The 14,078-nt window shown below is 42.7% G+C and overlaps 1 protein-coding gene across 2 annotated transcripts in view; it reads right to left on the reverse strand.

Moving 5' to 3' along the window:
• Uba5 (Ubiquitin-like activating enzyme 5) overlaps positions 1–14,078 on the reverse strand; it is a 32,556-nt gene that overhangs the window by 5,452 nt on the left and 13,026 nt on the right. For both annotated transcript variants that reach the window (XM_077687396.1, XM_077687397.1), the window contains exons 7-10: positions 13,352–13,456; positions 9,559–9,686; positions 4,382–4,517; positions 2,584–2,662 (exon numbers count right to left, since the gene is read on the reverse strand). In XM_077687396.1, coding sequence (XP_077543522.1) covers positions 2,584–2,662; positions 4,382–4,517; positions 9,559–9,686; positions 13,352–13,456 — 448 coding nt within the window. The remainder of the gene's footprint in view (positions 1–2,583; positions 2,663–4,381; positions 4,518–9,558; positions 9,687–13,351; positions 13,457–14,078) is intronic.

The raw sequence follows: 14,078 nt of genomic DNA on the forward strand, positions 1-14,078 counted from the left end.
CGCGCCCCACCCCAAGTTTTTCTACGTTCCGCCACTGCTCGGGTGGCTTGCTGGATCTTCACAGACATCAGCGGAGCTGGCAACAGAGGACATTCTCCAGAGCGTGAGCGTTCAGGATGAAGAAGGCAGCGAGGACAGCATGGACAACGATGCCTCTGAGTGTGCCACGGCAGCACTCGAAGACTGCGACGAGCACGTGATGACTGCGGATGTGCTGGACAGCTTACGAAAACTCCGCACATTTCCGGGGAAAAACCACACGGCCACTGAGTCAGTCCACAGGAATGTGAAATAGTTGGAGTCCTTTGTGCTAGGAAGCCTGTGCTGCACGCACCAGAAAAAAGTTGCCGACTATTTTAAATAAACGTGCATTGTTTCATGATCACTTGTGCATTTTTTTGTGAAAAATGACTTCAAGGATGCACTGCTGTACACGTAGGTCGGTTTAGGCATTGAAGTATTGTTTGTTGTTTTAAATTTTGCGATTTTCACTACAACGACCTTTCAGAATAACGAGCAATTTTCCGCGGTCCCCTGAAGTTCGTTATATCGAGATTTCACTGTATCTGTTGCCCGATAAAGAGCACTTGAGATTACGGAACAAATACCTATGCTCTTCAGAACATTGTCCTTTAAACTTAAATGAAAGGGCAAATACCAACGCATCATACTGTTCCAAATGCCTCTATGACAAGATCTTCAGTCTTGAGTGTAAATATTTGGTGCGTATTCTCAGCTAAGATAGGAAATGTAGGTAATGTTGAAGAGGTCCCATGAAAAAGCTTCTATCCACCATTAGTGGGTGAGGTGGTTCCTACACCATTTGCATGCAGTTTCAAAAAGAAGTCAAAGTAAAATTTGCCTGAAGTCTCTTGTGCTGAAATTTTTTGAAGCAGAATGTTTCATGGAGGAATCTCAGTACATTGCCATGAGGGACAAAGTGACTGAACCAAAAAGAAATATGCTTGTGGCTGGACGTTTTAACATGCAGTGGACCAAGAGGGTCAGGTGAGCTCAATGCTTCCCTGTTGTGACAAACTTAAATTGAGCAAAATTCAGGGGACAAAAGAAAGTCTGTTGAAGGGAAAGTTCACTGAAGCAAAGTTATTATAAAACAGCAGTTCAGACAGGAGATACCAACTATAAGAAGAGTAAGAGTTTGTGTGAATCATGGAGGCCCGTGACCCTGAGTTAGCACACGCTTCGGGAAGAGAAGCGGTGCTCCGAAAACTGGTCGGGCGCGTCGCTGGTTCAACAGTGCCCCAGGAGATGGCAGCGCCGCTTTGCGCACGCCGGCCCCGTGAACGTGCGCATGCGGGAGACGGAGAGAGTCAGATTGGAGAGCCGGTCTGGGTGACATTGGTGGAACACCGCGGCTGTGGCAGACAAGTATCTCAGGTGGGGACTGCTGTTGCGCGCCGTGAGTGCCTGCCTTTCGCTCGCGATCACTACCGGATGGCGTGATTCGTGAACGCCGTCGAGCTTCGTGCTCACACGCTTTAAGAGATCCCAAATAAACGGCTGTGCTTTGCCACTACCGTCTGTGTTCTTGTATCGGCGAACCTCGCAGGGCTGCCATAGATGCGGGGCCCACGTGGTTGACACGCCGGGAGCTAGTGTGGTGGCGTACGCCGGAGAATTGGCTAGGTTGCCCCTAAGAACCCCATGTATATCCCACAAGTTCTAACTGAAATTTTCGTTGACATCAGGTTTGCTGCATGAAAAACATCACTGCTGATCCTATACACTGTAAATATTCTAAATTCACAAATAGCCTGCAGTTTGCAAGATATTTAATAAGCAAAGTGTCTCTACTTGAAAAGCAAAGATGCTGGTGTGCCTCTGTTGTGCAGCCATAAATAAAAAGTTTAGATGTCCATGCATGGTCATCGTGAAGTTTAGAAGCATGGGATATACAAGAATTCCATGTGTAGGAACTCACATCAAGAAAGTAGACTTGGTCACCTGCTAAAGTGCAGCCCGTTTGAATCATATCCCCATAGCTTTCAAAGCCTGTGTACAGTTCAATATGGAAACGTGCCTTGACAATGGCTTTGCTTGTTCCTCATTCATGCTTACTTGTTCACTTAGGGTGCATATACACTGTAAGCAGATCAGCAACTTTGCTCTTTCCGGTCAACGTGAACAGGATTATAGTACTACTACATCATGCCCATGTGTGTGATCGCATTTATAACTACTTTGGGAGCCGTAAAGAATGCACAAAATTTCTGGTCTATTCCATGGTCAGAATGTCAATACCTGTGAGCACAGTACCTCAATTGATAAGACCACTGCTTTGTGCACCATACAGTGTATGCCAAGCTGATCTCGTCTATGTGGTTCATTGCTTAGGAGTTTAAAAATATTGTCTTAGAAGTGCCCAACGGCAGCAAGACAAAAAGAAAAAAGGGTGCAGGTTTCAAATTTGTTTAGGGAAAAGGATGATGATACAGCAATGCAAAGGCACCATGTATAACAAATGCTGACTAAAAGGTTCCAGGATTTTTGCAGTTGGTGGCATTCGAGGTTTTTATGGGAAATCAGTCAGCAAAGCCAAGTGCCGCAGTATTCTGAGCTTACCCCACTCGTTGTCCTCATGAACCACCTCCTCTTTCTGTTCTTCCTTCACTTCGGGGGCTGGCATGGCCAATTTTCGAGCCTGTAAACCCACACCGTGGAGAAGGAGAAAGAGAGAGAAAGGCACCGTCAGAACACCGGAGCACCATGTAACGCGGCTAACAGGTTTTGATCAATATGCGAACCAAGCATTTGAAATTCCAACGTTGTTAACCTCAGCTCCATGACTGCAGGCAACACGCGCAAAAGCTTCAATTTCGATGTGCAACAAATTATATCTTGCCTGTAGGCAGTTATGCTAAAAGGAAGCATTCCTCTCTGGCCGATGTGTTCAGGGAGTGCAGGCCCACATCTATGAACATTTGCACCGTGGGAGACAGTTTGAAAAGGAGCCAGCACAGATTTCCAGAATGAGCCGGTAGTGCCTGGGAGAATACATGCATCGGTCAGCACATCCGGTGCTATAAACAGATTACACTAGGGGACACACCATATGCCTGCACAACTAATTTTTTTCCCCTCAAGCATGTGCTATGCTGTCAGGAATTTTTTTTATCAGTAAGCACTCCTAACTGCTCTACTCCATGCAAGTAATACAACAGTTTACATGTTATAATAATAAAAAAGAACATATAGAATATGCCCCATTTGTTCCACATGCTGTCCATAACGACTGTTCAAACAAGCCTAATTAATTAGATCAATACAAGTGAAAGGCTCGACAGGGAAGGAAAGAAAATGAATTTAGCAGCCATTGGCAAAAATTTGACAAAGAAAAAAAAAACTTCCTATAAACAGGCGAGGTACCTATCAAGTTGAAAATCATAATGTAACTGCAACAGTTTATCAATACTTGTGGCAAAATAAAAAAAAATGTATAAAAAAAATAAAAATAAATAAAATAAAATAGTATAAAAAAAAATGGCTGACGATTATGATACTCCCTAATGCGAAATTTGTGCGCAGAGCGAACTGCAGTCTCTTCGGTTACGGTGCATAGCTGCTGCGTCCCAGGAAGTGATTGCGTGATCAGCTAATGCACAGCAGCACACACTACTCTGCTGTTATGTTGCAGCGCATCGCCGCTGCCAATCATGTCTATGTTTAGACCTCCCGCAACGTCATGTGGTTTGGCTGAGCCACGCAACGAGGAGGACGACGAAGGACCGATGCACATGCAGCACGCAGCATGTGCGGGGTTTTGTTTTTTGTGAACTTGAAAGAACAAGACACTTGCTTTTATGGATGCCTGGTTTTGCATCTCCTTTCTCAAGCGCCACTAGACGCCGAGGCGCAGTTCTCACACACGTCTGGCGCGGCCTCGGCATTCTGCCCTCCCCCTCACACTTTCATCTTCGTTTTATTGCGGGCTCATCTTCTGTGGCCTCTTCATCGTCTCGATTATCTCATAGCGCGTCGCCGCCAGAGAGTGCCTCGCGCCTTTCCTCTCACACTTTCGCCACACTTTCCCCCTTCATTTTCCTTCTGTCTTCGGTGTCACCTTCGTTCGCTCAGTGACGAGGGATGACGGCGCCGTCAAGCCACAGTACCGGGCAGATAAGTGCTGCACACTAAAAAGAGGAGATTGGAGATTGTAAAAGGGCATCACCATTCCTAGCACTGTTCCAGTTCAACTGCAAGAACTCAACAGAAAATTTTCCAAGGTAAGAGTGTAGCGATAAAATATGGGAGATGTTTTTGCTCACTCACAGCTATGCTCGAAAGCCAACAAAAGGCCATAGAACATGATCAAATTGCCTGCTGGAGCACGGAAGTGGGACAGAATTATATGGCCCATTACCTGGTACTCCTTCTGACGCTGCCTGCAGAAACTATCCTCGCAGGAGCTATTCGGTTTCATCTCCATCGCTGGGAAGAAGTCCAGCAGCGCCTGGTAACCAAGGTAGTGGGAGACTTTGCCAAACTTCAGGAGATACCTGGAAGAAGAATCGGACAGGCCATTCACATTTCACCTCGATACCACCAAAGATAAACAAGGCTTCTGTTCTACTGTGGGTGGCTATACCCTCAAGAGGTATTAGGCCTATGCACATCTTTTTCTAGAATCATCTGTAGGGCTGTCCAAACAGTGATTTTTACTTCCAAGGTGACTGTAAAGTGAATAGTGGTTTTCACTAAGTTTTGAATTAAAGCAGCTATTTCGTCATATACGGTATGTATTCTGAAATTAACTGGTCTGTAGAAAACAAATTGCCTGTTCAGTTTTCAAAACTTTTATGTGGCATAAAACAAGCATGAAGAAGCTACCTTGTTGCACTTCGCTGTATTGACAATATCTGATTCCAAATAAAGGCAAGTTTCATTCCATGTGGCGACCTCAAGCACAAGTGTTTCAGTCATTAGTATAACCAGGAAATAACTATATGGTAACAAAATATGATTATTGCAATTCTCTAACTCTTTCGTTACCGCGGGAAATTGACCAATTTGAGGGGTCTAACAAAACATTTTTTCTGTGCTTTATATATTGGTTAGGTACACATTGCAGTGACATAAAATGCAGATAATTCCACACACTTTCCAACAACACTATTTTTAAGAATGCTTTCATAAATAATGATTCCGTTAAAAATTATCGAATTAGAAATGTTTGGCCAGGAGTCGAAGAAAATAAAAAAAAAGTTGTGTATACTAAACCACGAATAGTAGACAAAATTTAGAATATACATTTTGTAGGTAAACATTTCAGAAACCTGTCCTAGAAAAAAAAATTGAATTGCACAACACAGTTTGTCAGATATAAAAGAAAATGTGAGCCCGCGTGGTGCCCGTGCCTTGTGGTGAAGCCCAACCATTTGGATGGTTCTTTAGAAGAAATCTGGTGGGTTGACATTATTAACAGCCACAATTAGCCTCCACATGACGTAAAAACACTTTGTCAATGATTATGACCAGCACAATATTGAAGGCAAGCAAGCGATGCGAAAAAATCCGCTTGGAGTTGAAAACCAAACTCTTTGGTGGATGCTTGTTGACGTTCTGATGATCACTTATCAGTCAGAACTTTCATTTGCACTTTATTATCATGTTCTGACTCGCTATTGTAGCCATGCTTGCGGGAATAAAGTACGATGAGCTAGAATTGTGCCCAGCAAGCTTTCACCAAGCCGTCGTCGTGCTATGAAGTGTGTTCAGCACTACGAGCCTCCTACATTGCAGCGCCTCCTAGCAATTTCGAAACGAAACAAATACAAGGCTGTTGGAGACTTTGTCAGAATAGACAGTTCTACTAAGCAGCGACACTAGACCTACGGAAATACCCTCGTATGAAACCGAAACTGGCCAGTGAACAGCTGGTGGTGTTCAAGGCCAATTGGAAGCGTTCTCCTCGTCTGAACTGATACTCGACCACTTGGTGTTATCTTTTTACTTTCAGTGGAAGCTGTTATTGAAGAATTAAGGAGTAGATAAAGTGGAAGCACGAGTGGCATGCTTGTTTCGAGGAACAGTAGCGGGCAACAGAGGTGCCATGGCAAATGAGCTGGTAGTTGGGTAACTGCGTAGTTGCGCCAAATATAAATTTTGCAATGCAAAAACGAAACCGAAACAGCTGGAAACTGGCTGAAAATTCCAGGGACACTTGCTAGACATGCGGGGGACCATCAGAAATAAGCTTTGGCAGAATAAAGATGCCCCATCTCCGAACCAAAGATCACTAGTGAATAGCTGGTGTCATTTTTAAGTAATTATCACCTCTAAATGCTGTCGTATTACAAAGCTGACAACATCATTTGGTACTTGACTTGCCAGGAGCCTTTTGACAAAAAAATACTATGGTAATGCAACCTAACCACGATCTGCATCCTTTTTTGTCAAGTGCATCAGCCACGCCACCTTCCTCAAAAACACACGCACCTCCGCTTGCAAAAAACGCCGTCACAAATCTCAATCTTGCCGGAGCGGGAAAATTTAAACTGATTCTATGAGTGCAGGTGTACAAAAAACAACTACAACATGTCAAAATAGGCAATATAAATCATCGATCACCGGTGATCGATTTGGATAGGCGTGGTAACGAAAGAGTTAAGGGGACTCACCTGATCACATTCCTATTGTATTTACTAATTCATGACCCATGGGCTCAAAAAGCATCGTGCACCGATACGAAAAGTTTTACAAATTCAAAGAAATGTTCCCGTCGGGCTAGTTTGCTGCTTTTAGAAATGAACTCTTTACTGAGATTAAAAAAAAAAAAAAACAAGAAACACTTTTTGGTTTATCCAGGTTTTACTAGATGGCGCTATCTTTCTAGAAAGCAAGTTTTATTTTTTATTTCAGTATAGAAGTGACATATCTCCAAAATAAGCAAACTAGGCCGTTGTGAATATTGATATCAATTGTAAAACTTTTCGTATTGGTGCATGATGGTTTTTGAGCCCATGGGTCATGAATTAGTAAGTCCCATAGGAATGTTAACAGGCGACTCACCCTGAAGAAAATGCATACACACCCACCAGTGGCAGTTCCATGATAGTTAAACGAAGTTCCAAGATGGAAACTCTGGGTGTAGGGAAGTGCAAGGCGTGAAAAATTGGCCTGATATGCATGACTTTATGGCATGGTGGTATTATTGGGCTTTGCCACACCGCTGTGCTTATAAGTCTCTCTTAATAATGCCCAACTACATTTTAAAACCTTCACTGTGAATTTCCCCACACGTGCGTGTCATGCATAATAGAAATGAATAAAAAGAGTTTGGACCATAAATGGTACGAGTATGTGATAACTTGCAAAGCAAGCAAACTAACTGCACCAGTGCTGCAGAATCAATGCCACCTTGTCAATAAAAAAGGTTTATCTCAATGTTTCGAGGCACAAAGCTAGACAAATTCGTCATTCTTCCTCATGTCTTCTATAGAAAAAAAAAAATTAACGAACCCCTACCCTCCAGAAATGGGTGTGCGCAAAGCTTGACCCCAGTGAAAACTAAAACGACCAGAACCGAAATGCAACGACTGCAAAACAAAACAGTTCTACCAAAATTAAAATGTAATGACCGAAATGAAAACGCGAAGATCGACCAAGCCCTTTCATTGTGCTGTTTTACCCAAACGCAAATGTTTGGTATACAGTATTGTAGGTCATTCTTCTGCGGTAATAGGGAACATTTACATTCTTCAATGGCTGCCCGCACTTCGGAGCAAACCACACATGGCCTACCCATGCCGCACTAAAAGGTGAACTGCCCGACAAGACTGAGCGATCGCACCTGAAATGGCGCGTCATGCGAGCGACAACACTGACTGGCTCCCACTGTGGCGTGATATAGCGGAACACTTGTGTGCGTGCTCCCACGCCAGCTGCGAACGGCCAACTCCAACAATCTATCTATAAACTTCAACAGGGGGCACAGTCGACATTTTATCCCTGGCCAATCCCCGAGTGTGTACAAGTCAAACACTTCAAGGGGATCATCATCGTCATCATTAAAGCATGTGGATAAAGTTGGCTTTGCCGCAAGGTGTTTCGTCATGCACCACCACTGACGTCACAAGTCATTCAACACAAGCTTCGCTTGAAAAAGGAGCATTACAGGCTAAAAATGACGAACTATGCTCATCATTTTATCAGTCAACTGGGTACTACGGCAGTACACGACCAGGCTTTCTAGAGAGTGTTGACTAAGCATTTAAGGCAGCCTGAGCATGACCAGATCTACAGGATGCAAAAAGATAAGCGCCAAGTTGAAGTCGGCCCAATGCCAAGGAGGGCACTCTGAAGCCACTACCCTCTTTCCCTCCAGCCACAGGCTACCTGTGCACTGCAGGTAATCCTGTGGCCGCAACCGAGGGAGCCAGTGCATTTTTGCCATGGTTGAACATAACCAGTCAAGGTGTGATACATCCGGTGCCTAGCTAGTTCTAACTTGTTGCAAAGGTATATTTTGTAAGAGTGTTTAGTGGGGAATTTCTCATCTTCAGCAAGCCATAACACATGAATCAGAATTCATTCGAACTGTGAAATATTTATGAAATATTTAAACATTTCAAACAGGGCACTTCAATTCGAAGCTGAATAAATAGCATATTTGATTCTGCTTTGCCTTACTGAATGTTACCTAAGGCAATGCAATTCTAGGGTGCCTATTTCTTCTGTTTACAGGATGTATACAACAAGAGGCAAGGTATTGATAGAAGACAGCTGTAGGTAAAGTCACTAATGTGTTGTGCCCTATTAGATGAGCCCCCAAAATTAAATCTTTGTGGAAAGGAGAATGACAAAAACCTGCTCTCCCCATGCGCATGTGGTGTCTCGCAAGTCACTCTTTGCATCACATGCCACACGGAACGTCAGCCATCCAATTGAGCAGCAGGGAGAGCTACGTGGCGCCACTGCAAGCTGTATGACTAGAGAGAAATCGCTTGGAATGGACTCAACTTGCAGGCGACAAGCGGCCGCAAGGTGACCCGCTCTTCTCTCCAGACTCAACCCAACTTTGTCCATCTTCAGTGACTGAGCCGAAGGGCTCAGATTGCCTAACCAGCCAGCACTAGGGAGGTTTTGATAATAAATCCCCTCGAGGTTTCGCTGTTTGGCTTTGTCTCTAGCCTGCAAATTACATGCAAAAAGAAAGATACCTATGCCTATGGAAAATATCTTTGGTGACTAGTGAAGAATGGCAGCAACAGCAGCCTGTTGACTGCAATAACGACGATAATGTTGCGGCTTCCTTGTCAGTGCTACAAGCATGTTGCAGCGAATCTTAGTGGCGAAAACTTCCTTGTATTTATCTAGTGTATTTACCTAAATATGCACTACAAAACACATGACCTTACGGAAACAAGCCTTTCTGGTCACTGCCATGTAGCCAGAACTAGAGATGGAAGTAACTGTTTCATATATTTATGTTACGAACTTGGCGGGGAAAGCTTTACAGATGCGTCAGCTGACACGACTTGCGCCACCTAGTGCAGTGATTTTTTTTTTTCTTCGGTCAAGCGAGCAAGGCATACTCACTTGAGCGCGTTCTGCACGAGAAACCCTGCCACAATTCCCATTGTGGTAGGCAAGCTGGCAGCGCAAACTCCTTCCCTTTTTAGAGTCTTCTCACTTATATTGGCAGCAATGACCAATGGCGGTGCACACTGAAATGGGGAAAAAGAAAGGAAAGAACATAGCTGAAGCAGCCATGCTTTCTATTCCCAATCAGTGCAATTACTGACATTACAGAATGGCAAAGCAATGAGCAACAAGGTAGCTTCCAGCAACACAACACACCATGTGCACAGGTTTCGCCAAACCTTGGATGTGTTTAGCAATATGTTTAGCAATATGTTTAGCAATAAACTGAAGTTTACTTTAATGACCTATTGTCAGTTTTTTTCCTTCTTTTTAAGCATAAATGGAGGCTCGCTTCTCACAAATTTTTGCAGGCCAGGAACTGAAGCCCCGCATTGGACAAATGTCCCAAAAAGAATGCTGCTACAAACGACTAGTCCTTCTCTTGCACGCTTCATATTATTAGAAGCTGGAGTGAACACGCTTCTGGCTTCAACTGCAGACCTAATGTGAAACCATGAAGACTGTCCAACTATACAACATCCAATGGTGCATCAACTTAACTCTTTCGTTACCGCGCCTATTCAAAATCGTTCAATTTGAACGATACTTTGGGAGCGGCCTTTTCATAGCGTTCCAGGCGCTGCTTGAACAAGTAAAGCTATTTCGAGTTAGATCAAAAAATGGCCTTTCAAAATTTAGTTTTGTTTTCATTTTTGCAACAAAAACGAGAGTTTTGACACGCGTTTGAATCACCCGGGTGTGGAAAAGGGGCGTGGTCATCCTGCGTTGCTGCTACCAACGAAGAATGTGTGCCACTCGTAATTATTCTGCATCAGCCTTTGTTTTTTGTTATCAGGGCATCAATGATGAACCAGCAAGCAATTTTCAATCGTCAGGTTTGCACTATGACAGCAATAATCCCAGAAATCAGCTGAAAATTCAAGCAGTGCCTGTTTGCAAAGCTGCTTTATGATTTTAGGCAGTTTTATTGCCTTTGCACATGTTGTTCTAAGTTGTGTGGTAGTTCTACTTACTCCAGGACCATTCGCGAAAGTTTAAAACAGTTTCGGTTTCGTTTCTGCATCGCCAAATTCGTATTTAGCGCTACTACGCAGATACCCAACTTCAAGGCTACCTGCCATGGTGCCTTGAGCATCCGCGACTGATCCTCGAACAAAGCATGCTGCTCCTGATTTCGTTGAACCCTAGCCCGATTTCTGCGATAAGAACTTCAAATGCAAGTAAAAAAATCACACCCAGTCGCTAGATATCTATTCTGACGAGGACAGCGCTTCAAACCGGCCTTACACACTGCCAGCTGTTCGCCTTCCAGTTTCGTTTCCGTACGAGGGTATCTCCGGGGGTCTAGTGTTGCTGCTTAGTCGAACTATCTATTCGGACGGAGTCTCCGATAAGTTTTTGTACATTTTTTTTTATATCTGAAAAACTGTTCCGCGCACGTCGACATTTTTTCTAGGGCGTGTTATTGAAATGTTTCCCTACAAAATGTATATTCTAATTTTTTTCTACTACCGGTCGTTTGTTATACACAACTCCTCTTTCATCATTTTTTTCAACATTTTGACAAATTTTGATTTTGATATTTTTTTCACGACTATGATATATAAAAACATTTAAAAAACTGGTGTTATTGGAAACGCCGTTAAATAATCTGCAGTTTGTGTTCCTGTGATTAGTGCCTAACCAATTTTTTAGCAGAAAAAAAAAATGTTTTCTTGGACTCCTAAACATCGGTAAATTTTCCCGCGGTAACGAAAGAGTTAATGGGACTACATAACACGAAAGAAAAATTTTTTGACCTAAAGCAACCGCAAAAAAAAAGTGAATTTTCGTTAGACGGAACTATTTCATAGTCAAAAAACAGCATCAAAGTAGTTTGTGTTTAAAACTAATACACTTACAAACACATCAGTTTCATTTTACAAATTTCACAGCTCCCCACAGGTTTCACATAAAATTCTGCCATACTCTTTACATATTATTTGAGAAAATTAGTGCAGCCCTCTCAAATGGCAGATAAATTTTTGTGTGATAGGCTCTAAACTTTCCATGTATTGCAGATGTGCTGTAAGATATTTGAAAAGCGGACTAAACGTGGCATAGCTTTCCCAAAAAAGTTAAAATTGGGCTTTACACTCGGCAGCTATGCCGGAGCTATGAAATGCCAGAGCAGAGTGTTGCGGCTTACTTTAGAGCACCAGGGGTTCTTTAATGTGTATAAAAATCTCGTATGCATATGGGCATTTTTGTTTTTTATCTTGGTCAGAAAAACAGCCATCACAGCTAGAAATTTAGCCTGCAATCTCATGCTCAATTGTGCAACACAGTCCTACCATAACTGTTGCATCGTTACTGTGTCGACGCAAGCCCGTATTGCACCGCACAATGTTTTCCTTAAACGAATGTTGCTTGCCAGGTAATTTTTTTAACAGACTAATGCATGCACAGGCCTCCATTGCAAAAAAAAAAAAAAAATCCATAAGCGGCACACAGTACTGTTTTTCCCTAAGGATACATGCAAACAACAGTTGAGGATGAAATACTCCACAATAAAAAAAGCCTGAGCCTGTTTTGCTGAATGACACTGCTACACAATGCACTCCCACGTGTTCAACCAGCGGATATGCAAATTTTCAGAACCCATAGCTCGTCTGTTATTGTACTGATTTTCATGTCGTTGGCATGAAATCTTGTCTCATTGTGGTACCTTGCGTCCTTTCTGGTCAGGAAAGAACCTTTAAAATGCATTCTGTATAACGTTTTAGGAATGAGCCCCTAAATAACAAAAAACAGACAAAGTGGTCAATCTGTGGTCAATCTGGTGACCTTTATGTACCCTATTTTTGCGCATATAACCCGCACCAAAAATGCAAAAACTTCAGTGGCAAAGTAAGGGCATGGATAATACGCGGGGTTTTTATTTAGTGCTGCTTCACGGCTATGCATGTTGTGCCGTGAAGTTCTTGCACAGTAACACTGACTAAGCCTTCTCTAGCAAGAGCAGTGACACTGAGTGCATTGTGACTTTCGCCTTGCAGTCAGTGTACTCTACTTGCTAAATATACCCTTTTTCTGTCTACATAGTATGTGATGTGTTGCTTGAGCAGTAGCTCTGGTGCAGCCTTTTCGGTATCAAATGTGCGGGCAACACGCGAGAATTTTTTTTTTCTTTTCCGGCAGGCTGGAAGTGGCGGTGCGGATTATATGCAGATGCGGGTCATACGCACGAAAATACGGTAAAATGTATACGATTCATCCATTAAAAAAAAAAAAACAGCAGAACTTCTAGCAAAAATATATTTGCAACAATTCCTATTTATCAAGTGGAATAACTTACATCACAAAATCTCTAGAATTATTACACGACCTCGGGCTTTTGAAATTTCGCACATGCTCGTGAACCCCCCCCCCCTCTTCCCCTCCCAGGTCAAACTTCCTTAAACTATGAATTCTTGAATATGCTGAAGGTCTACTTATGCTTATTTTGGCGGGCACCACTGCAGCTACAGTAACCATGTTGGGAACACGAAAAGGTTTTTCTATGTGTATGTGGTACTATTAATTTGATATCAACTCAATGCGCATTCAGCTGTTTTTGACGAGTTCAATAAAAACGTTGAACATACAGCACTGTATGTGCATAGAAGCAAGAAGCCCCAACCAGAGAATTCCTGCACCGAATGTGCCAAAAGTGAAATGCGTTCACTGGATAAATCAAGTCACTCACGGCAAAGCAGGCTGTTTCACCTGGAATAATCAACTGTATGTGGCCCGATACTGCATCCTCGCTGACACCAGACTCCATCCAGACCTGGTTCAGTTCGTTGCAGGCCTTGGTGAAAAAAAAAGAGGCACATATTAACTGCAATTATTTTCATGCGACTGCCATCACTATGCTTTAAATTTTCTTGCTGGCCATCAATTAAATGCAATCTACTATAGTATCTACTATAGTATAGTAGTAACATTAGAAAATTTAATCCGAACCTTTTCTTTCCAAGAAAATATTTCTTTCTATCCAAAAAAACAAGGATGAAGTATGCCAAGTTTTTTTGAAACGATGCCATTTACAGGTGAACAGTTATGTCAAATCTCATGCACACTATGAAGTACATACACAAGCATGGCTTAGCATCTTTAGGATACTTATTAGCGGGCAACTACAGATCCTAATTTTAATAACTGAAAATGCTAGGTTACAGAATATTTGCTTTTTAGACTACTTATCAAGTAATTTGTCGCATTCAGTTTACAGTAGCTGTTCGCTAACCAAAACCAGAGTTCTCGCAAGCACAGACATCAGATTTTTAGAAAGGAAATGCATAGCACTAACGCTGTGGTGCATATGAGGCCTTCCTATTCTAGCCAAATATACCACCTCTTTACTGCAGTCAAAGGTACTAAAAAAAATCCGTGAACCCGCTATAGACATGACATTCACTTTTAATGCATAT

The sequence above is a fragment of the Haemaphysalis longicornis genome, unplaced genomic scaffold (genome assembly GCF_048455015.1).
Source record: "Haemaphysalis longicornis isolate Haplotype H1 unplaced genomic scaffold, Haemaphysalis longicornis Haplotype H1 scaffold_1, whole genome shotgun sequence".
In the NCBI taxonomy this organism is placed as follows: Eukaryota; Metazoa; Arthropoda; class Arachnida; order Ixodida; family Ixodidae; genus Haemaphysalis; species Haemaphysalis longicornis.